At 39.5% G+C, this 23540-nt stretch overlaps 1 protein-coding gene and 4 non-coding genes across 5 annotated transcripts; 1 reads left to right on the forward strand and 4 right to left on the reverse strand.

The window, feature by feature from the left end:
• Nucleotides 1–805: 805 nt before the first annotated feature.
• trnan-guu lies at nt 806–879 on the reverse strand. The gene has a single exon. It is a non-coding gene; the product is annotated as a tRNA-Asn (tRNA).
• Nucleotides 880–2261: 1382 nt separating this feature from the next.
• On the reverse strand, nt 2262–2335 carry trnan-guu. The gene has a single exon. It is a non-coding gene; the product is annotated as a tRNA-Asn (tRNA).
• A 1382-nt stretch (nt 2336–3717) lies between these two features.
• On the reverse strand, nt 3718–3791 carry trnan-guu. The gene has a single exon. It is a non-coding gene; the product is annotated as a tRNA-Asn (tRNA).
• A 1382-nt stretch (nt 3792–5173) lies between these two features.
• trnan-guu lies at nt 5174–5247 on the reverse strand. The gene has a single exon. It is a non-coding gene; the product is annotated as a tRNA-Asn (tRNA).
• Nucleotides 5248–9445: 4198 nt separating this feature from the next.
• srp72 (signal recognition particle 72) lies at nt 9446–23051 on the forward strand. The gene is made up of 18 exons (XM_027031463.2): nt 9446–9546; nt 10153–10273; nt 11092–11215; nt 11580–11723; nt 12086–12197; nt 12371–12402; nt 12729–12853; nt 12988–13045; nt 13163–13294; nt 13556–13684; nt 18640–18712; nt 18813–18877; nt 19017–19112; nt 19272–19453; nt 21526–21663; nt 21801–21838; nt 21951–22110; nt 22616–23051. Exons 1-18 carry the CDS (start codon nt 9447–9449, stop codon nt 22782–22784), a joined length of 1998 nt encoding a protein of 665 aa, XP_026887264.2. The 5' UTR covers nt 9446; the 3' UTR covers nt 22785–23051.
• The last annotated feature ends 489 nt before the right edge of the window (nt 23052–23540 follow it).

Below are 23540 nucleotides of genomic sequence, written 5' to 3' on the forward strand. Positions count from 1 at the left end.
TTCGTTTAACATCATGGTATATAATTACCAGCCCTGGGATTGTTATATTTTGAGCCTATTCACACTTATTTGCTCCATTTGTATTGTAGCTGTCTTTCTAAGCCACATTCAATCACCAAAGAGACTAACAGAAGATGCTTTTGACTCCCAAGTCTAAATTCATGGGTTTAAAATCGAATCAGGAGGCACTCTATTATCCTTTCAGCTAACAGACGAACGCGCTAAACGTTGGCACCACAGACTTAATAAAGTCAGAATATTTCTTACAATTCTCTAAAAAAATGTAACATGACCTCCTGCTGTTCAATTGATTTTCATGTAATGTCAAGCCACTGCAATGCGAAAGCAGCATCAGGGTCAATATCCCATTTCTGACGTAATTGACTCCCAAGCGTAAATGCATGGGGTTAAAAACTTGTCAGGAGTCAATCCATTATTAGGCTCATGAATGGACCATGTGTTGGCTCAGGTGTTGGTAGATGAGACTCCTAAGCTCCTGATCTCCAGAGGGTGAACACCATGCTGAGTCTATTTTTATAGGTAAATTTGTTGACTGTCTGCAACACACTGCAAGCGTAGCTAATGTCGAGCTCAATATATTAATGATAATGTACTGTGAGAGCAAATATGTAAAAAAGGACTTAAAATTTGCTAGGCTAGTCCAGGATGAGACTCTCAGGGTTGTGCGTGCAAGCCCCTCACGGGTCCTGATGTCATTTACATTTATTGTTACGTAATGGAGTAGAAAGCTAACAGTACTCTTTAGACTTTGTTAGTTAAAGAATGCAGTGAAACGAACAGATAACGTCCCTGGGTGGGCTTGAACCACCATCCTTTCGGTTAACAGCCGAACGCGCTAACCAATTGCACCACAGAGACAAGGCTGTGCTAAACTTTCTTACAATTCTCTGACAAACAAACTCACATGACCTCCTGCTGGTCGACTGCTTTTGATGTAATGACAATCTACTGCAATGAGAAGGCAGAATCAGGGTCAGTATCCCTTTTCTGCTAGTTAACATCTCGTTAAACATCATATATAATTACCAGCCCTGGGATTGGAAATTCGTGGGGTTAAAATCTTATCAGGAGGCAATCCCTTATCCTTTCGGCTAACAGACGAACGCGCTAAACGTTGGCACCACAGACTTAATAAAGTCAGAGTATTTCTTACAATTCTCTAAAAAAATGTAACATGACCTCCTGCTGTTCAATTGATTTTCATGTAATGACAAGCCACTGCAATGCGAAAGCAGCATCAGGGTCAATATAGCATTTCCGATGCAATTGACTCCCAAGTGTAAATGCATGGGGTTAAAAACTTATCACGAGGCACTCCATTATCAGGCTCGTGAATAGACCAGGTGTTGGCTCAGGTGTTGGTAGATGAGACTCCTGAGGGTGAGTACCAGGCTGAGTCTATTTTTATAGCTAAATTTATTGACTCTCTGCAACATTCGTTTAACATCATGGTATATAATTACCAGCCCTGGGATTGTTATATTTTGAGCCTATTCACACTTATTTGCTCCATTTGTATTGTAGCTGTCTTTCTAAGCCACATTCAATCACCAAAGAGACTAACAGAAGATGCTTTTGACTCCCAAATCTAAATTCATGGGTTTAAAATCGAATCAGGAGGCACTCTATTATCCTTTCAGCTAACAGACGAACGCGCTAAACGTTGGCACCACAGACTTAATAAAGTCAGAATATTTCTTACAATTCTCTAAAAAAATGTAACATGACCTCCTGCTGTTCAACTGATTTTCATGTAATGTCAAGCCACTGCAATGCGAAAGCAGCATCAGGGTCAATATCCCATTTCTGACGTAATTGACTCCCAAGCGTAAATGCATGGGGTTAAAAACTTGTCAGGAGTCAATCCATTATTAGGCTCATGAATGGACCATGTGTTGGCTCAGGTGTTGGTAGATGAGACTCCTAAGCTCCTGATCTCCAGAGGGTGAACACCATGCTGAGTCTATTTTTATAGGTAAATTTGTTGACTGTCTGCAACACACTGCAAGCGTAGCTAATGTCGAGCTCAATATATTAATGATAATGTACTGTGAGAGCAAATATGTAAAAAAGGACTTAAAATTTGCCAGGCTAGTCCAGGATGAGACTCTCAGGGTTGTGCGTTCAAGCCCCTCACGGGTCCTGATGTTATTTACATTTATTGTTACGTAATGGAGTAGAAAGCTAACAGTACTCTTTAGACTTTGTTAGTTAAAGAAAGCAGTGAAACTAACAGATAACGTCCCTGGGTGGGCTTGAACCACCATCCTTTCGGTTAACAGCCGAACGCGCTAACCAATTGCACCACAGAGACAAGGCTGTGCTAAACTTTCTTACAATTCTCTGACAAACAAACTCACATGACCTCCTGCTGGTCGACTGCTTTTGATGTAATGACAATCTACTGCAATGAGAAGGCAGAATCAGGGTCAGTATCCCTTTTCTGCTAGTTAACATCTCGTTAAACATCATATATAATTACCAGCCCTGGGATTGGAAATTCGTGGGGTTAAAATCTTATCAGGAGGCAATCCCTTATCCTTTCGGCTAACAGACGAACGCGCTAAACGTTGGCACCACAGACTTAATAAAGTCAGAGTATTTCTTACAATTCTCTAAAAAAATGTAACATGACCTCCTGCTGTTCAATTAATTTTCATGTAATGACAAGCCACTGTAATGCAAAAGCAGCATCAGGGTCAATATAGCATTTCCGATGCAATTGACTCCCAAGTGTAAATGCATGGGGTTAAAAACTTATCACAAGGCACTCCATTATCAGGCTCGTGAATAGACCAGGTGTTGGCTCAGGTGTTGGTAGATGAGACTCCTGAGGGTGAGTACCAGGCTGAGTCTATTTTTATAGCTAAATTTATTGACTCTCTGCAACATTCGTTTAACATCATGGTATATAATTACCAGCCCTGGGATTGTTATATTTTGAGCCTATTCACACTTATTTGCTCCATTTGTATTGTAGCTGTCTTTCTAAGCCACATTCAATCACCAAAGAGACTAACAGAAGATGCTTTTGACTCCCAAGTCTAAATTCATGGGTTTAAAATCGAATCAGGAGGCACTCTATTATCCTTTCAGCTAACAGACGAACGCGCTAAACGTTGGCACCACAGACTTAATAAAGTCAGAATATTTCTTACAATTCTCTAAAAAAATGTAACATGACCTCCTGCTGTTCAATTGATTTTCATGTAATGTCAAGCCACTGCAATGCGAAAGCAGCATCAGGGTCAATATCCCATTTCTGACGTAATTGACTCCCAAGCGTAAATGCATGGGGTTAAAAACTTGTCAGGAGTCAATCCATTATTAGGCTCATGAATGGACCATGTGTTGGCTCAGGTGTTGGTAGATGAGACTCCTAAGCTCCTGATCTCCAGAGGGTGAACACCATGCTGAGTCTATTTTTATAGGTAAATTTGTTGACTGTCTGCAACACACTGCAAGCGTAGCTAATGTCGAGCTCAATATATTAATGATAATGTACTGTGAGAGCAAATATGTAAAAAAGGACTTAAAATTTGCTAGGCTAGTCCAGGATGAGACTCTCAGGGTTGTGCGTGCAAGCCCCTCACGGGTCCTGATGTCATTTACATTTATTGTTACGTAATGGAGTAGAAAGCTAACAGTACTCTTTAGACTTTGTTAGTTAAAGAATGCAGTGAAACGAACAGATAACGTCCCTGGGTGGGCTTGAACCACCATCCTTTCGGTTAACAGCCGAACGCGCTAACCAATTGCACCACAGAGACAAGGCTGTGCTAAACTTTCTTACAATTCTCTGACAAACAAACTCACATGACCTCCTGCTGGTCGACTGCTTTTGATGTAATGACAATCTACTGCAATGAGAAGGCAGAATCAGGGTCAGTATCCCTTTTCTGCTAGTTAACATCTCGTTAAACATCATATATAATTACCAGCCCTGGGATTGGAAATTCGTGGGGTTAAAATCTTATCAGGAGGCAATCCCTTATCCTTTCGGCTAACAGACGAACGCGCTAAACGTTGGCACCACAGACTTAATAAAGTCAGAGTATTTCTTACAATTCTCTAAAAAAATGTAACATGACCTCCTGCTGTTCAATTGATTTTCATGTAATGACAAGCCACTGCAATGCGAAAGCAGCATCAGGGTCAATATAGCATTTCCGATGCAATTGACTCCCAAGTGTAAATGCATGGGGTTAAAAACTTATCACGAGGCACTCCATTATCAGGCTCGTGAATAGACCAGGTGTTGGCTCAGGTGTTGGTAGATGAGACTCCTGAGGGTGAGTACCAGGCTGAGTCTATTTTTATAGCTAAATTTATTGACTCTCTGCAACATTCGTTTAACATCATGGTATATAATTACCAGCCCTGGGATTGTTATATTTTGAGCCTATTCACACTTATTTGCTCCATTTGTATTGTAGCTGTCTTTCTAAGCCACATTCAATCACCAAAGAGACTAACAGAAGATGCTTTTGACTCCCAAATCTAAATTCATGGGTTTAAAATCGAATCAGGAGGCACTCTATTATCCTTTCAGCTAACAGACGAACGCGCTAAACGTTGGCACCACAGACTTAATAAAGTCAGAATATTTCTTACAATTCTCTAAAAAAATGTAACATGACCTCCTGCTGTTCAACTGATTTTCATGTAATGTCAAGCCACTGCAATGCGAAAGCAGCATCAGGGTCAATATCCCATTTCTGACGTAATTGACTCACAAGCGTAAATGCATGGGGTTAAAAACTTGTCAGGAGTCAATCCATTATTAGGCTCATGAATGGACCATGTGTTGGCTCAGGTGTTGGTAGATGAGACTCCTAAGCTCCTGATCTCCAGAGGGTGAACACCATGCTGAGTCTATTTTTATAGGTAAATTTGTTGACTGTCTGCAACACACTGCAAGCGTAGCTAATGTCGAGCTCAATATATTAATGATAATGTACTGTGAGAGCAAATATGTAAAAAAGGACTTAAAATTTGCCAGGCTAGTCCAGGATGAGACTCTCAGGGTTGTGCGTTCAAGCCCCTCACGGGTCCTGATGTTATTTACATTTATTGTTACGTAATGGAGTAGAAAGCTAACAGTACTCTTTAGACTTTGTTAGTTAAAGAAAGCAGTGAAACTAACAGATAACGTCCCTGGGTGGGCTTGAACCACCATCCTTTCGGTTAACAGCCGAACGCGCTAACCAATTGCGCCACAGAGATAAGGCTGTGCTAACTTTTCGTACAATTCTCTGACAAACAAACTCACATGACCTCCTGCTGGTCGACTGCTTTTGATGTAATGACAATCTACTGCAATGAGAAGGCAGAATCAGGGTCAGTATCCCTTTTCTGCTAGTTAACATCTCGTTAAACATCATATATAATTACCAGCCCTGGGATTGGAAATTCGTGGGGTTAAAATCTTATCAGGAGGCAATCCCTTATCCTTTCGGCTAACAGACGAACGCGCTAAACGTTGGCACCACAGACTTAATAAAGTCAGAGTATTTCTTACAATTGGGTCCTGATGTTATATACATTTATTGTTATGTAATTTAGTAGCTACCAGTACTCTTTAGACTTTGTTAGTTAAAGAAAGCAGTGAAACAAACAGAGAACTTACTTGGGTGGGTCTATTTTTATAGGTAAATTTGTTGACTGTCTGCAACACACTGCAAGCGTAGCTAATGTCCAGCTCAATAATAATGTAATATTTCTGCTAGTTAACATCTCATTAAACATCATTATCTATAATTACCAGCCATGAGAAGGCAGAATCATGATGAGTATCCCTTTTCTGCTAGTTAACATCTTGTTAAACATCATCATCTATAATTATCAACCATGGGATTGTTATATTTTTAACCCATTCACGCCTATTTGCTCCATTTTTGTTGCCTATTTGAATTATTTGTTGTTAAATTATTTGCGGTCCTAAGAAGGGCAGAAAGGTTGCCAGGGTATCTCAGCTGGTAGAGCATGAACCTTTTAATTTCAGGGTTATGGGATTGAGCTCCTGTTGGTCTTGATGTTAGCTCTCCTTATTGTTGCATATTAGAAAGCTGTCAAGCTACTTCAGACTTTGATAGTAAAAAAAAAAATCCTTTTTGCTAGCTTTTATCTGAGTAACCTGTTGTTGAGTTTCATATGTCACAACCAGCAGTTGAGTAAATAATGCAATATTAACACCAACTTCAGAAATAGATTTTGTTTTTATGTCCATGGAACATCTATATATGTATATAATGTAAGTAACAATTTTAATTTATATTGTGTGCGGTAATTGTCACGTGGTGTCCAAAGAAATTTTCATGATGATGCCTGTTTTGTTCTTTGAATGACGAGAGTGTGCAAACCCAAATTAAACATGCACTGAACAATGTAATTCCATTAATCTGTTCGTTATTGCCTGTTTGGTTTTATTTGTGCAGTGACTTGCTTAGACTACTGGAATTTCACTTCCTTCAAAAAAAATTTTTAACAAGTAAATTAACTCTATGAGCAGAGTAATTTCTTCTTTTGTGTTCAAATTACTTGGCTTCTGTTAAACTCATTCATGAGCACATTTTAAAGTGTATTCAATATAGCCTTAACGGTAACCTTTTGTATCTTACAAACATGGGGTGTCATGGGTATAAAATTCTAGTCGCATGGTGTCATAATATGTGGTATTCAGAATATAAAGAACTCAAGCTATCATATAATCATTTTAAAAAGACATGCTTACAAAAGTGTCATGTATTTTCGGCGGAACAGTGTCCATCCCCTTAAAGTTAGTAGCAGCACATCTCACATTTTACATCCAACCCACATTGTAGGACAATCTCCTGTTGAGCTGGAGGTTGTTGAGCAGCTGGAAGATTCCACCCTCTAAGCGCATCATAGAGTGAGTAAGGTGAGTTGTCAACTGTTACAACTAAAATACCACTTTAAATTATGATATGAAGCCCTCTTTAGATGGAGACTCATTTAGTTTAGTATGGTCAAGCGCTTGCCATTATGAGTAGCTGCATTTTGACCTTTGCTGTGGGTGAAATTTATCCAGGAGACTTATGTTTATTAAGCAATCTTGTTAATCTTCTCCAGTCAGGGAGACTGGATTTCCCACTTTTAAGACAAGTGTGGAGAAAATGCAGGCAGCACTCATGGAAGAAGTCGAGGCTGTTGCTGATTATCAGAACAAAGAGTGAGCCCTGAGACAGAAGACTGAAAGCTAGCCATTTAGTATACTGAAAAAGAGACAGAGAACTGCTGAAAAAGACAGAGAAAGAGAGGAAGGAAATGGAGAGCTTTGAGGAAAAGGGAATGAAACAACTGTATAAAATGGGGAAAAAATGCTGATGTTATGCATTTGTTCCTACAAGATGGCAAACTTATTTCTGTGTAACACTAGAAACATCTCACACCTTCCCAACTGTAGCTACCTTTAAATGAGCTTTGTTTTGCAGCCAATTATTAGTTAGTTTGGCTCTGGTTACTGCTGTGCCAGTCTAACAGACTCTGCGATTAACCCATTTAAAATAGCCCTTACCTTGTTAATGTTAATTTAGGTATATCAGGGCCAGGATTGTCAAGTGAGTAATTTAGTGTCCAACTACAAAACAAAATAAAGTTCCTCCTTGCCATCTTCCAACTGTAGGAAATGTCGCTAACTAGTTAACTGCCCATTTAAAGTTATCCGATTTCTGAAGCACCTAACCATGGTCACTGTTGCTAGGTCTAACCAACATTTAGCTAGCTAGCTAAGAGCTATATGAATTAATAAATGAATGATCAAACCATTAACACATTGGTGAATCCCAAAAATTAATAATTGTTTACAATGGTTTATCAGCCAATAAGATCTGTAGTGAACTAGTCTGACCTTGTTCATTCGTGAGCAACTGGGTGAAAAGTTCTCTACTGACTGTCAAAAGCTCACAGGTGGAGCTCATTGCCTTATTATAAAGCAAAGTTTTAATGCTGTTAGAGGGGCACAAGCAACATAAAAAATGCTATTTTAGAGCTATTAAAATGGCATTCTTTATGACGATTTAACATAACATTTTAAATGCCACAATATATGGCGTTTTTGTTGTTTTGCGGTATATAGTGAAGATTAATATCATATTTTGTGGCGTCAAAACAGCCAAACTGCTGCTTTTTTCCCATGTTTTATAAATAAAATGTGTTTGATTTGAGGATGAATATTAACTCCTTTGGCCTTACATTTATTTTGTGGCATAAAAACCTACAACACTCTAGGGGTTTTGGTTGGGGGTTTTTTTAATATCATTTTATAAATAAAACGTGTTTAGTTTGAGGCAAATATTGACTACTTTAGCTTTCCATATTTCTATACTTGCATGAGTGCAAGTATGTTGGCTTTTACAGTGACGTGTCTTGATCCAGCTGTGAGTGATAATGGATTGTATATAGATGGCTTCGACAATACTCTGCAGTTCAATCAGGACAAACAGAAGACAAGGCAAAATCTGTGGTGCCAGCTTCTGTTATGTCAACAAAAGCTGGTGATAACCATTTAATAAGAAGAAAATAATATTTTACTGGTACAGAGCAAGAGAAAATATGTTAATAAAGATGATAACTTATAAAAAATTCACATATACAAGGCTGTATGTTCTGATGGCATATCTGGTAGGATATAAAATATTGTGTTGACCAGACAGGGCTTGACTTCCAGCTCTAGAAGTCCCTTATTCTTCAGACGTGGAAACATTCTATAGTTGTTCCAGTTGACAAGAAATCCTATCTTAAGGTCTTAAATGATTTTAGACCAATAGCTATTACATCCTTAGTTATGAAATCATTTTTCTTAAAATTACTCAAGATCAAATAGGTCCTCTTCAGTTGTATACTGCCCTGGTAGGGGTATGAATAATGCTAAACTATTTTTGTTGGATTCACTGCATAGACACCTCCAAGCACCTAAAGGATCTACCTGTAAGTATCTGTTGCTGACTTTATTATTCATCCTGTATACAGATAACTGCATGAGTGCCTATGATATAAAATTTGCAGAGAGATACAATTTTGTTGTCGCTGCTATCTAATGTTGATCAAGATCATGTTCGATTCTTACAGGAGTGTATGGTGTGATCATATTTAAAAACAAATCTCTCAAAAACTAAGTTGATCGTAGAGAGAGTGATTAGTAATCAGTACTCAGGTAAACTGCTTAGTTTCCACATACAAAAATATTTGACAAGCAGAATTGAATTTTAAATATTCGGCATTTAATTTGTACTAGTAAAAAAAAATCAGTTTTGTTTAGTAGAATATATATCCTTGATATCAGTAATTATATTCAAACCCATAAAAATGACCTTTATTATGGAAGTGGTATTCTTCCCGGAAGAAAATAGTCATGATTTCAAGTCCTGTATCGCTTCATTCGCAGGTCATTTACATCGCAGAAGATGGCGAGTGGTGTGGGGTCTTCAGCGTCGTTGTGGACCGAAGTGAGCCGCTGTGGACAGAATGGCGACTTCACAAGAGCCCTCAAAGCTGTGAATAAAAGTAACGATAATAATCGTATTCTTTTTTTGCGCGATATCGCAATAGCTTGGTTAAATGCGGTCTATCGCAGTTCTGTGGTTTTGCGATATTCGTTAGGGCCGGTAGCGTGCTAAGCTAACGTTAAGTAGCTAACGTTACCTAGACATTTGTACTGAGTGAAAAACCACGTTCGCTAGCTTTCTATAAGCTATTAGTCATCTGGCAATTGTTTAATTTACAGCATCTTGAAATGAATAACCAAGTTAACTGTTGTTTTAGCGATCAGTGGATGTATAAGCTAGATAAGTGTCTGTAATGTAAGAAAATTAATGATTACGTGTCCATCATAGTTTGGAGTGAAAAGCCCCCAGTCGGCTAACATAGGTTAGCGCTTAACATCCTGAACAATTGAGGTAGCTGGCTATCATAGTTATCCCTAACTAACCTAGCCAGACTAATTTTCTGCTAGCTTTCCTGTTAATTTTGTCTACTCTCTAAAGACATATTTATTTCGAAATTAAATTGTTTATCAGACGCACCTAATGCTTCTTACTTAGGGTAAAAATACTAGATTGCCAGATAGGATGTTTTGAAGGCGTTTTACAATTTATGCTGTTTCTTTCAAAGTTCTTCATGAAAATAAGGACGACGTGACAGCGCTGCGTTGTAAAATTGTATGCCTTATTCAAAACGGAGGGTTCAAAGAAGCGCTGAATGTCATAAACACTCACACCAGGTCACTCACAAGGTAAGCATCGGCTTTAACAGCTTGGATTTTATTCATGTCCCTGTAGTTTAACTTGGATTAAGGTTAAGCACTGCAAATTGACTTCTTTTGTACCTGTTGTTTCTGTTTCTTTAATAAATTCTGGTCCAGGATGACACATGCACTGCTGTTTGTTGTGTTTTTCGCGTGCTTTCGAACTGTGGCGTTAAATCACTGGACGAGTTCGTGCAACGACACCAGCGCTCCACTGAGCTTGTGCGGTCAAAAGAGTCGGGACATTTAATGTAACAAATTTACGGTGGTGTTTTTTATTCCTCTGTTTTATTTCATGTAGTCACGCCCGACTGGTTGTAATGAATTAATGGCATTGCTGGTTAAAATACCCATCATGTTGAAACAAGGCGCTGACTGAAAATTTAGGAATTTGACTAAAGTAAACAAGGAACAACAAATCCATGTTATCATGAAAGATTTTTATGAACCATTGCTAAAAAGAATGCTTATAAAAAATGAAGAATTTGAGAAGATGAAAACTGCATATTCAGCAAAGAAATTAAAGCACAGTGTGTGCCAGCAGAACATGCTGCATAGACCACAGATAGTCATTTGTCCTCTAGAATGGACCCTCTCACAAAACAAACATAAACACACAACAAACCGGTCACTCATTCTTGTTCCTACCTAAGCACATTTATTAGTGTGCCATTACTTGGAAAGCCATTCCATATTCATATTCTGAGTTGAGTGATATGGAAAGTCATGGGTCCTCCAAAACTAGTCCATTAAGCAGCATTGGGGGAAGTGTAAACCTGTTGATTTGCTGTTTTGTCTGTCCATAGTGATATGATTGGGTTTGAGAAGGCATACTGTGAATATCGGCTTAACAGAGTGGAGAGTGCGCTGAAGACCATTGAAGGAATTGCTGAACAGACAGACAAACTCAAAGAGCTCTATGGCCAAGTGGTGAGAATGTTATCCCTGACTTTAGAAGTTAGAGGCACTTAGTATTAGTCCTATCATACTATCAAACCTATACTGATTATTCAGATTTTAAATAATTATACAAGTTATTTGGGAATAGTGGTAAGTTGAGGTCATGTGTCAGTGAAACTGAAATATTCTCTGCACTACAAAACTACTAGTGCAGGTGCACCTTCTGCACACTTTAATGCTTCAAATGCATAAGACTGTTTCTACATAAGCTGTCCTTATAATGGTCATTACCAGGTCTTTATTTTCCTTCCTGAGTGTGTCTTTTTCTGTTTAGAGTTTGAGCAAAATATCTAATACATTTTTGGCAATGTAATTATGATTCATATGTGTATAGCTGTATAGGCTGGAGCGGTACAGTGAGTGTGAGACTGTGTATAAGGACCTGATCAGGAATTCCCAGGATGAGTATGAGGAGGAAAGGAAGACTAATCTGGCAGCGGTGCTGGCTGCACAGAGCATGTGGGAGAACTCTACACCTGTGAGTCAAAACACAAATTCATACAGAGCATGTGGGAGAGATCTCCACCTGTGTGTCAAAACACAGATGCACACAGAGCATGTGGGAGAACTCTATACCATTTACACACATGCACTAAGTGCATGGAGAAAGCCCCACATATGCATCCCATGCAATTTTCAGGCAGGGTTCGTGTGACACAGATCTGTTCACAATTTCCTATAATCACACACTGCATGAACTGAATCAGGAAAACACTAAACTGCTGAGGAGTGCATTCAGGACTAGATTTACCATCTGCTGAATTAGCGTGGTTAAGGTTACGCTTTTGCAAAGAGTTGTTCACGCTCTTACTGAGCTGCTCCCTTTGTCATTGTTTGCAGGAGGACCTGGGCCTCACTGACAGCACGTACGAGTTGTGCTACAATGCTGCCTGTGGTCTGATTGGTAGAGGGTTGCTCACTCAGGCCATGAAGAAACTTCAGGAAGCTGAAGGTAAGAGGTCATTATTTTAAAGCACTGTGGGCATGTTTTTCTTTTCCCCTTTTGTGGATAAAGGCCATTTGTTTTAATAACTGGTCGAGTGGTGTTCATGAAATCCATTCGGATGTGAATCTGGAATCGTTTCTCTTTGTTGTGGTTCTAATTTGCTGGCTTTCTTATTGCAGAGCTCTGTAGGAGGTCTTTGTCTGAGGACACAGTGAGTTCACCAAGAGCCCATTTTTTGAGAAATATTGCTATTACTATAAACTGTTATTACTGTTACTGTGCTATGACTGTTACCGTGCTATTACTCTGCTCTGTGCACCGTACACCATTATAACTAAAATAAGTAAATGAAATGGTGGAAGAGATGCATTGTAAAATTGTATAAAAATGAATTTAAAAAAAGGTATTGGAAAATTTGTATAAAAATGAATTTTAAAAAATTACTGAAAATAAGATTTATGTACATGCGTATGCATATGTCTGCTTTGTTTTAAATGGTTGTAAAAAGGTTGTAACCGTGTGTGTGTGTGTGTGTAGGATGTGACTGAGGAGGATATCGATGCTGAGCTGGCTGTGATCCATTCTCAGATGGCTTGCGTTATGCAGCTTCAAGGCAGGACAGAAGATGCACTGGCCCTCTATAACCAAGTTGTCAAACTTAAGTATGGACACATACATGCTCCTACACACACGGACAGAGCCCGTGCTTCAAATATAGACATTTAAACTTAAAAGTCTACCTCAAAATGTTTTTTCATGACTGTCTTATTAATGTTTCAATCTGTTTGTTGCTCAGACCATCTGATGTGGGTCTGCTTGCTGTAACTGCCAATAACATCATCACCATCAATAAGGTGAGACATAACGAGCAGCAGAATAATTCTAGGGTGCTTGAGCTATAGTTACAGAAGTGTGTATGGATGTGGGTGGTGTGTATTGTCGGTTCATGTGTTGGCTCTTTGATCCTGCAGGACCAAAATGTGTTTGATTCCAAGAAGAAGGTCAAACTAATGAATGCTGAAGGAGTAGAATACAAACTAGCCAAGAAGCAGCTGCAAGCCATCGAGTTTAACAAAGCTCTGTTAGCAATGTATACAAACCAGGTACAAGCGCGCACACACAGCCCTATAAGTCTACTGTTGCGTCCTGCTCAGCATCATGTATGTTAGTCATTATACAGACCTTATACCATAAAATGCCTTTTCCCCCTGTCCTTTCCTTTTGTAGTTTCCATTATATTGGCCATCAGTTCCTTATAGAAATGTAAAACGTTTTATGTTTTCATGATTGTTTTAGTTTTTTTGGCCACAGCAGGCCTTCCACTTGATTGGACCCACTGTGAGAGCTGTCATGTGCATTGACAGGCTGACCAGTGCAGGAAGTTATCATCGAGCTTGCAGGCACAGAACCCTAGTCACCCGCGACCTGTCCTCATCCAGGTGGCCCAGCTCTGCAGAGAGAAACAGCACAGCAAGGCCTTGGAGCAACTGCAGGTGCCACCAAGCATCTCTCGCTCTCTCTCAATTTCAAAAAGGAAAAAGAAAATTTAACACAAAAAATCAAAAACAACTCCCTCATCTTTTACAGAGCACAAAACATCATTGTAACCCCAAATATTTTCAAAAGTAGATCATTAATAAAACTAATCTAACACTATGCAACTCTTTTGAACACATTTACAATACTACTGTCAGTCTGGCCCTCAAACACTTCTCAAGTTTCAAGTTTGGTTTATTTGTCACATATAGTCATACACAGTATAACGCACAGTGAAATGGTTGAGAGTGCTCTGTCCAAACTGAGGAAAAAGAAAAACAGGGGTGCATAGAGAAAAAAAAAAAAAAAAATATATATATATATATATATATATATATATATATATATATATATATATATATATATATAAAAAAATATATTAACAATGTGTGTACAATATATGTATATTATGTTTATATACACAGTGTATATATGTATGTACAGAATGTACAGTTCCATCTTGTAATTGATGGAATTGTAATTGTAACTTCCTACTGATTCACACAGCCATCATAGTTTCCCCCATTGTGCTTTCTTCTGTTTGTAATTATACCCAGAAATAGAGTGCTGATGTAAAAACACCAACCTTATCAAAAATAATTACTAAGAGGCTAAACAAAGACATCAACCTGAGACGTTCCATAAAAAAGTGAAACTGTTTCCATCATGCCACAATACGGACACTCAGGACTCTCAGCTGGGTTTAAAATTTAAACAAAAGCATTAACCGCTACTATGCCATGTACAATTTTCCACTGTAAATCACCATAAGGCCTCGTCAAAAGTGGTTTATAGAGCGCTCTCCATGCTGGATTGAACCCTTCCCCCAGGGACAGTTGGCCTAAAGGTATCCACACCAGGTTTGCTGGCCCGGTGGGAAGTCCCTGCAAAAACTGAAGACGAAAGGTTGCAATCTTCTTTAGATAGAAACAACATGCTCTGAGGGATCCAATGTAACTTGTCCCAAAAAAAGTCCTCTAACACCGCCTTGATGCTGGACAGAAGACCTGGATGATGGTTTGAGGGTACAAATCAGAACCCATCCTATATATGACAGCTGAGACCATATCCAGTTCCATCTGTCAAGTCGACCTTTAACTTTCTTTAACAGTCCATCCCAGTTTTTCTTTTCAGTTTGTCTGGGCCCCAGAAAGACTCCCAAATATTTAAAACACTTCCTAACCCAACTCAACCACTGTGGTAAACATGGTGTCCCATTTGGCCAGCTTCCTACCAGCAAGGCCTCACTTTTGTTCCAGTTTACCTTAGCAGAGGAAGTCTTACTAAACCTTTCCACTGTGCTGAGTAGGTTATCAACATCAGCTTGGGTTTTAAGCATCACATTATGATAAGCATAACATCAGCATAGGCAGACAGTAAAATTTAAAAATAAAATGTAAAATGACAAGATCAGATTATGGTAAAGCAAAACCAGGGATGACTCTCCATAACACATGTTAGAAGGGTTCTATAGCTAAAGCATATAACATTGTGGATAGGGTACAGCCCTGCCAATCCCCCTCTGAACCCTGAAAGGAGCACTCAAACCACTGTTAACTTTCAGCATCACAATACAGAACCCTAATATTGGCAGTGAAGCCAGGGCTTCAGCTAAAGGCATCTAGAGTCTTCCATAGATATTCATGTTCAGCCCTGTCAAAAGCCTTTTCCTGGTCCAAGAAATCAGTCCAGTATCCAGACTCAATAGTCTTGAGACTTCCAGAAGATGCCGAATTAGTTATATTGTCAAACATTGACCTCCCTGGCACATAGCATCTCTGGTCAGGATCAATCTCCTGGCCCATCACCTTCTTTAGCCTAATGGCCAAGGCTTTTTAAAGAAACTTATCACAACAGAACAATGAAACGGGTCTCCAAATTCTCCATGCCTGTAAATCTCCTTTCTTGGGTAACAAAGTCAGACCTGCCCTACAGCAGCTTGATGGCAGACTCTGACGTTCATAAAAGACCATCGTGTATAACCTCCAGCGCATCCTCATGGCTCCGAGACCAGAAGGATTTGTAAAACCCCACTGGCAGTCCATCAGTACCTGGGGCTTTCCCACCCTCCATGCACTGAAGGGCATCCTGCAACTCCACCAGGGACAGTGACCCCTAATGACCCCTCAAGACAGCCTCTTCTTCTACGTGCGGAAGACCATCTAAAAACCATCTCTTCTTGTGACCGTCTCTTCTGACCATTTTTACGGTCTAAACCAAATGGACACAGATGGCAGTGTCCATCTGTGAGAACGGACCAGGGCCTCCTGTGCCTTTACTCCATGCAGGTTGGCTAGTGCCACTGTTTTTACTTTAAGAGCCTCAATACGCTCTACATTTCCCATGGTCTCTGTTCATTCCTGGATGTCAACTCTCTCTGTCTCAAGGCTTTTTATGGATCTGGCCGTGTCCTTAGTGATGCTGTGAGTGTATTGCTGGCACAACTGCTTTATTTCAGCTTTGTCAAGATCCCACCAATGTTGTAAAGTTTCAAAGGATGATTTAGTTGCCCTGAACTCACCCAAAAAAGCAACATATACTTTCCAAAAGTATGCATAATCTATTAAAGTGCCAATATGACATCCTGGGCTTGATTATGGATTACCCCATTACACACTTGGCCATGCCATGAGCAGACAGTGCAATCGGTGAAATCTGGTAGCTCTGAAATGCATTAAGATGGCGTTTAAAACCATGAATTCTGTCCAGCTTTGCTAAAAGAAAATGGAATTCAGTCTTGCATGTGTCAGTGTACTGTCTCTGTTGACTGTTAAAATGCCTCCAAATGTCAGAGTTAGTTTTTTAATCAACTCAATCTTACAAGAGGCGACATGAGGTTCTAAATGATTCCTATCTGTTCGATTCTGTACAATAAAAATCTCCAGATAAAACAAACTAGTCATCAACATTACAACTGGTCAACACAGTGCATGCAGAATAGACATTCTCTCATTTCCGACTAGTGGTGTATATAAACATCCAAATACAAAAGCACAATGTTCAAAAACAGCTCAAATCTTTAGTAATTGTTCCCCTAGTATATCCTCCACTACAAATGACTGAGGAACCCAACTCCTGGGAAAGAGCACAGCCACGCTCCCAGACATGGTGCTGTTGTGACTAAGGAAGGAGTTACCCTTTACCATCCCACTCTCTCAACCAGTCTGCTTCATTCTGCCTGTCATTGAGTTTCTCGAACAAAAACTAATTACTTTAAATTTTTAACTGAAAAAACTGTGTTGTTTGTCTGGCCCCATTAATATTAATTGTAGCCAGACTGCAGACCCTTATGTTGAAAATGAAAACTAAATCTAGCCCAAATACTGCAAAGACTGTATAAAACCCGCCCGATCTGGAAAGTGCTCTTCCACCTGTACCCTTTTGCATGTTTTGTATTTTCCAAGAATGTTCTGATCATTTTTAAAGTATACATTTCTCAAAGACCACAGGGCTACGAATATAAGGAAATGTTTGAATCAGACGGATCATTTTCAGCATATTCAGTAGACACTTCGTCACAACTGTTCGCCCACTCCCATGAGTCTCCTAGCACTCTGTGTTTTATGCTGACTGACACAGACCTTCTTCCTTTTGGTAACTGGAACTTTATCACTGGAGCTAACTGAATCAGCCAACATATCATCCACGCCCTCAGACCCCGATTTAACTACTCCCACTGTTGCACAAGTGACACCTCTAGACTAACCATCACCAATAATCCCTTCTGTGCCTAGTCCCAGTTCTGTTCCGCTTGTATCATTCCTAGACTGACCGAAGTCTTCCCTATTGCACCCATCTTCGCTCTCCTTACCTCCTAAGTTGTGTTTATCCACCATGATTTTCAAACTGTCATCAGGACCTTGCACGATTCTCCCATCCTGCTCATCTCCAACCTCCAAAATTGATTTACTCAAGCTGTCCGTACGTGGAGGTGACATTATCCGCCTTTTCTGGACAGGATCATACAAGAAGGCCTTCCCCTCCACACCCAAAGCACTTCAATGTTTCCATTGTAGCAAAGACCATATAATTTAAAATGATCAATTTTGAATTTAAATGAGACATTGAGATCAGTTGTGTTCTTTCAAAATCATAACTACGGGCCTCCTAAAAGACACGACATGTTTTAATAGTGGTAACTGACATCCGAGTGGAATTTTTTTAAATTGGAGACATTGGTTGGCCAAAGCTAGAACATCGTCTTTTATAAACGGTGGTACTTGACTCGCTTAGCCGGGGTTAAACAAGGGGGAGAGCACTAAAGAAGCTATCATTAATAATGACACCACTCGCATCTTAAACTTTATCAACGCTATTCCAAAACAAAACAATCGAACTACTCATTCTGGACACAAATAAGATACTGTCGTGCCCCACCACGTCCACTACAGCCAGAATGCACTCCTCTATTAAAACGTTTACACCTGCAGCCACTTTCACTGCATGTCATCGGTTCAGCTGCTTGAAAGCCATTCTGCCCCGGTTCACCATGGCGCCCAGGAAGAGACGCCAACCACACTTTCACAAAGCAAAACAAAACCTCTGCACAAAACGACAACCCAAAAAAATTCCAGTAGCTCCCTAAAAAGCAAACCAAAACCAACCTACAAATAACACAAAACTAAGTAAAAAAAAAAAAACAAAATGAAAAAGGAGGGGGGGGAAAAGGGAGAAAGCCTGCCAGCCAAGAGGGAGAGGGAGAAAGCGTACGTTTGAGTGTTGTGTGCTTGTATATCGGAATTGACTGACTAACATTTTATCATAATCTCTATCTCTCTCTCTCTCTCTCTTTTCTCTATCTCTTTGTCTCTCTCCCCCACTTTCTGGCGTTCTGTCCCTGTCTTTTTCTTTTATTATCTTCGTCTCAGTATTTCCCTGTGATATAATGACAGATTGTCTGTTGTATTTGTAGCGCTTTTCAGAACACCACCCAGAGAGTGCATCTGGAATCAAACTGACCATGGCACAACTTTATCTGACTCAAGGTCTTGTTTTTTTGTTTTTTTTTCATGCACACACACTTACTCACACACACACAACTAGAGTCCACTAAATTTACAGCAGTCTGTTTTTTTCTCCTTGTAGGTCATGTGACTAAAGCATGTGACATTTTGAGGTCCATAGAAGATTTTAAGCACAAACAAGGAATGGTAAGATTTCCTTCATTCTTTTTCCAAAGATCTTTGTACTTTGCTGTTACCGGTGCCTGATGAGAGTAAGCTTGCCTAAGGCCATTACATGTGTTGGGTTATGTGCTGTTATTACTAACTTTAGTTTTGTTTATGAAAGGTTTCTGCCCTGGTGATGATGTACACACATGAAGAAGACATTGATAGTGCAATTGATGTGTTCAGCCAAGCTATCCACTATTACCAGTCAGAGCAGGTGAGGCCCTAGCCAAGACGTTTTCTTGATGATCACGGAGAGGGCTTTTATATCAGAGCCATTAATTGTACTGACAAATCTAATCTAAACTCAGTTTATTACTGGTATGTGTTTTTCCCTGTCTCACATATCTCCTGTCTTGTCTTGCTGCCGTCTCAGCCTGGCAGTGTGACCCACCTTGCCCTCGTACGTGAGGCTGCAGATTTTAAGCTTCGCTATGGCAGGAAGAAGGAGGCCCTCACTGACCTGGAGCAGCTGTGGAAGCAGAACCGGAAGGACGTTCACACGTTGGCACAGCTCATCTCTGCATACTCACTTGTGGACCAGGACAAGGCCAAGGCGTATCCTTGCATGTTCTAAACACACTCACATGCACACACTCATGCAACATTGCCTCCTTACACACTACTTTAATACACATACATTATTGCATGCACTGATATCCACATACACACACCACCGGCATTGTTTAAGATGGTAATTTAAGGCCGTATTCCACAAGGTAATGTTATGCTTGCTAGTCAAGTCACTTAAAGGTGCCCTAGAATGAATTTATTCAGTATTTTCAATTGTTCTCTGATGTCTATTTAGCAGGTTTGCGACTGGTTTGGGTGAAAAACACCTGATTTGGCCCTAGAATGAAACAAGTTGTTTTCCCTTTTTTTGTGGGCTCATGAATAATTTGAGCTCTGCTGTCATTGGATGGCTTACAGATAAGCACTGTGAAGACTCCAACAGACATTTGTCAAATATAAATTGGCTAGGAAACCTTCATTTGTAAGCAGGAGCTTACAAATACAGATGTGCAAAGATGTCATACTTCAGTTTTCAAACAAACTGATTTTAACAGATTGGCTAGATGTTTTGTCAAACATTTCCACATTTGACAACCATTTCCATTTCAGTTGTCGAGAAGCTAACATTAGCTAGAAGGAATGAGTTAGGTATATAGTGGTTATCTATAAGCAACCAAACTAGTCAGGTTCTGAGTTATATCTTATTGATGAAATATGAATTACAAATGTACCTGACAAAGGGATTAACAAATGCATTTTAATATTATAGATTTATATAACAACACAGGCTATTTCTTTGAATGGGACACAGGAAGGAAAAGAAAATTAACCTCCTTGTAAGGTAGATGGTCATAGTATTTAGTGAGATATGTTGGTTAATTGGAGCTTGCTAGTAGATAACATTACCTATACTAGCTATTTTCTTTTGAGCTTGACAACACAAACAAATCAAAGTTGTTAGCTCACTGAAACTTTCAGTTTAAGATATGACTTCAGCTGACCAAAAGTGGATAAAATTACAAACCACTTACAGGTTGCAGTCAGGCTTGTGATGCCTGTCAAATGCTGAGGAAAGCCTTCTTGATATTGTCCATGGAAGGGAATGAAGAGTGCCGACATCACCTTCACAGCCTGCGTTGGTATTTTTCTGTACATAGTCTGCAGTTCTTGTTGTTCTGTGATCATTGTTTTTATCTTTCGCCGGCAGAACTTTTGACCTTTTGGCTGTGCAGGCCTGCGCTAGAATGTGGGCTGGTCTATGCAAATTTTGGGAAATTAAATATTAATCAGTCAAAATTGTTATGTAACAGTCTAAGATTTTGCTAGAGAGCTGGCTCTTGGGTATGGTGGTCAGAGCTCACATTTACCTCCCGTCAGCCCAGTGTCCAAGTCCCAGGTAGGGTGGCTGCCTTCAGCCTTCATTACACTGTATCACTGCTCTTTGCTTATGTGGGATTTGCAGTTGAAGGAGGTGACGGTATTGTTTGACATTCACGTTATGTCAGTTCCATGTACTATTCTCCACTTCTGCAGATATACCAAAGTAAACTCAGTTTGCTATTCTATGGCACCTTTAAATGTTTCCCAAGGGTAGATGTCTCTGTTAGCCACTGTACTTTGTCAACATATCCTTCAGATTATTCAGGTTCAGTAGAGTGGGGGAAAATGTTTAAATGTGGACAGAATGAAAGGGTAAACATTTAAGCGTGGACAGAATCAGAAGAAAAACATTTAAGTGTGGGCAGAATTAGGAGTATTTCTCTGTGATTGAAAGTACCAGGCTAGTTATTATTATTTTTCTGAACCTTCTGCAATAGAATCCCACTCAGTTACAGTCTCAGGCATAATTTTAGAATGCTGTCCATATGTAGAGCTGTTAGATTTAGTTGTTGTTTATGCGTGTGTGTGTTTCTTGTGTTTATAATCAAACTTTAGTCAGCCCAGGGTGGGTGGGTGAGTGTGTGGGTGTGGGTGTGGGTGTGTGTGTGTGTTTTGCTACCTTTAAACTATTATATTTAAGAACCTGAATTAGCCTTCTGTTAGCATGTGTTTTCTATTTGAAATGTGTGTCTTGTGTTTAAAAGTGGAATGGACTTTTCCTGAGCTAGCTCTCTTAGGCTAAGCAAGCACCTCCCCTCCCCGGACACGATGTCCTTTAACATAGACGTAGACGAGCTGGAAAACTCCCACGATGCCACTTACATCAGGAAGAGAGCTACCAAAGTGTCAGGGGAAACTCTGGCCAAGGACCAGGGGTACCTTCTTTCTCTTTAGGGAATGGGGTGGGCTTTTAAAAAATGCTGTCAAAAAGTATGAATGAGTATTATTACTGTAATATATCTTTTAAGTAATTATATAAGAACCCTGTATTTTAATATGTATATTTGCTTAGGCAAGGTGATGTAAAAAAGAAGAAGAAAAAGAAAAAGGGTATGTTTATATCAACTTTGTTTATTCATTAATTTGTTCATTCATTTAGAACACCTATCAACAATGTTGCAGCATTGTATTGAATTGGGTGTTGTAACACCTGCTACCACAGGTAAAATGCCCAAGAACTATGACCCTAAATCGACTCCTGACCCTGAGCGCTGGCTGCCAATGCGGGAGCGCTCATATTATCGCGGCAGGAAAAAGGGCAAGAAGAAGGAGCAGGTGGGCCGAGGAACTCAAGGAGCAACATCAGGAGCGGCTGCAGAACTGTGAGTTTATATACAATGACCAGCAGGGGGAGACAAAACCAAGTTATGGCTAGAATTCTAAAGTGGTGAATTGAGTCAAATTTTAATATCTAAATTGTTTAATTGTTGAATGATCCAGAATTAGAATTGAGGAGTTGCTGAAATTTCTGTAGATGTAATTCTAAGGGTTTTGCAGGTTTAATAAGTTGAAAATTCTAAGTAGAATAAACTTTTAACATCTAGAATGCAAGTACCTCTTCGCAAACCAGCTATAATAGTTTGATAAACTATGAATTTCATGTAATGGTAATGGGTAGTTTTTTGTTTGTTTATTTAATGAACACCCTTAGAAAATGGTCATAGGAAGAGTGAGCAATTTGTAGATCTAGTAAAGCTGTTCAAGGTTGAATATTTAATAGATAAAACTTAATTTAATGTAATAGTTGAAGTTAATTGGCTGACTATGCACGCCCGATGGCCCGTGTGCGCTGACTGAGTGTTTCTCTGCTGTTTCTCTGGGATACAGCGATGCTAGCAAGATGGCCAGCAGCCCCCCCACCTCCCCACGACCAGGCTCCGGCACTGGCTCCGCCACCAACGTGGTGCCGCCACGGCAACAAAAGCCTGCGGCTCCCGCAGCAGCTCGCAAAAAGCCCCCACAGAAAAAGAAGAAAGGAGGAAAGGGTGGATGGTAGAATGATGGACAGATGAGGTGAAGCCCAGAGGCATTGTCCAACGACTTCCTCATGTTAACCATACATTTGGAGATTTTCAAGTGCTGGATGAGTGGAGTGATGCCACAGCACCCCTATTGGGCTGGATGATGGGCTTGCTGTAACATAAATGCATCTAGTCCTTCAAATTACGCGAATAGAAATTGGAGGAGGGGAAATGTGAATGACTGGAGAGGTAAGAAAGGAATTGTACATTAAAAAATTGAATTAATAAACATAGAAATATGACCCTTTTTTTTGTCGTTTTTAACCATTGAGTCCACTGTTCAGTCACACTATATAATCAGAACTCCCTGTGAAAAATCACATGAGCATGACATGGTCTGAATGTTTTTGTTTTTCAGAATCAGCTGTTTTGTGTTTCTTTTTTAAACTTTTTCTTTCTTGTTTCATTTTTAACCAAGCCCTACCTGACCGTTCATTAGTTTCTCTTTTTCAGTTTTTAAGCCTTGTCTGATAAATGTGTGTTTGACAAACAACTTTGTCAGCTCAAAAACAGGCTATTGATGTGAATTCTAAGTATATTTATTTTTTACATGCCTGGATCAAGCTCAATTAAAAGTCTAAAAAGGTGGGTACTTTGGATGTTTTACTTCATAAAAGATTCTGAGAGGAAATATGGTAGGAAGAACTCCCATGTAAAGTCTTAATAAATACATTGATTTTCTTGAAGTAAAATTTGATATTTGTTTAACTTGGTTTGTTAAAATATATAAC

The sequence above is a fragment of the Electrophorus electricus genome, chromosome 1 (genome assembly GCF_013358815.1).
Source record: "Electrophorus electricus isolate fEleEle1 chromosome 1, fEleEle1.pri, whole genome shotgun sequence".
NCBI lineage: Eukaryota > Metazoa > Chordata > Actinopteri > Gymnotiformes > Gymnotidae > Electrophorus > Electrophorus electricus.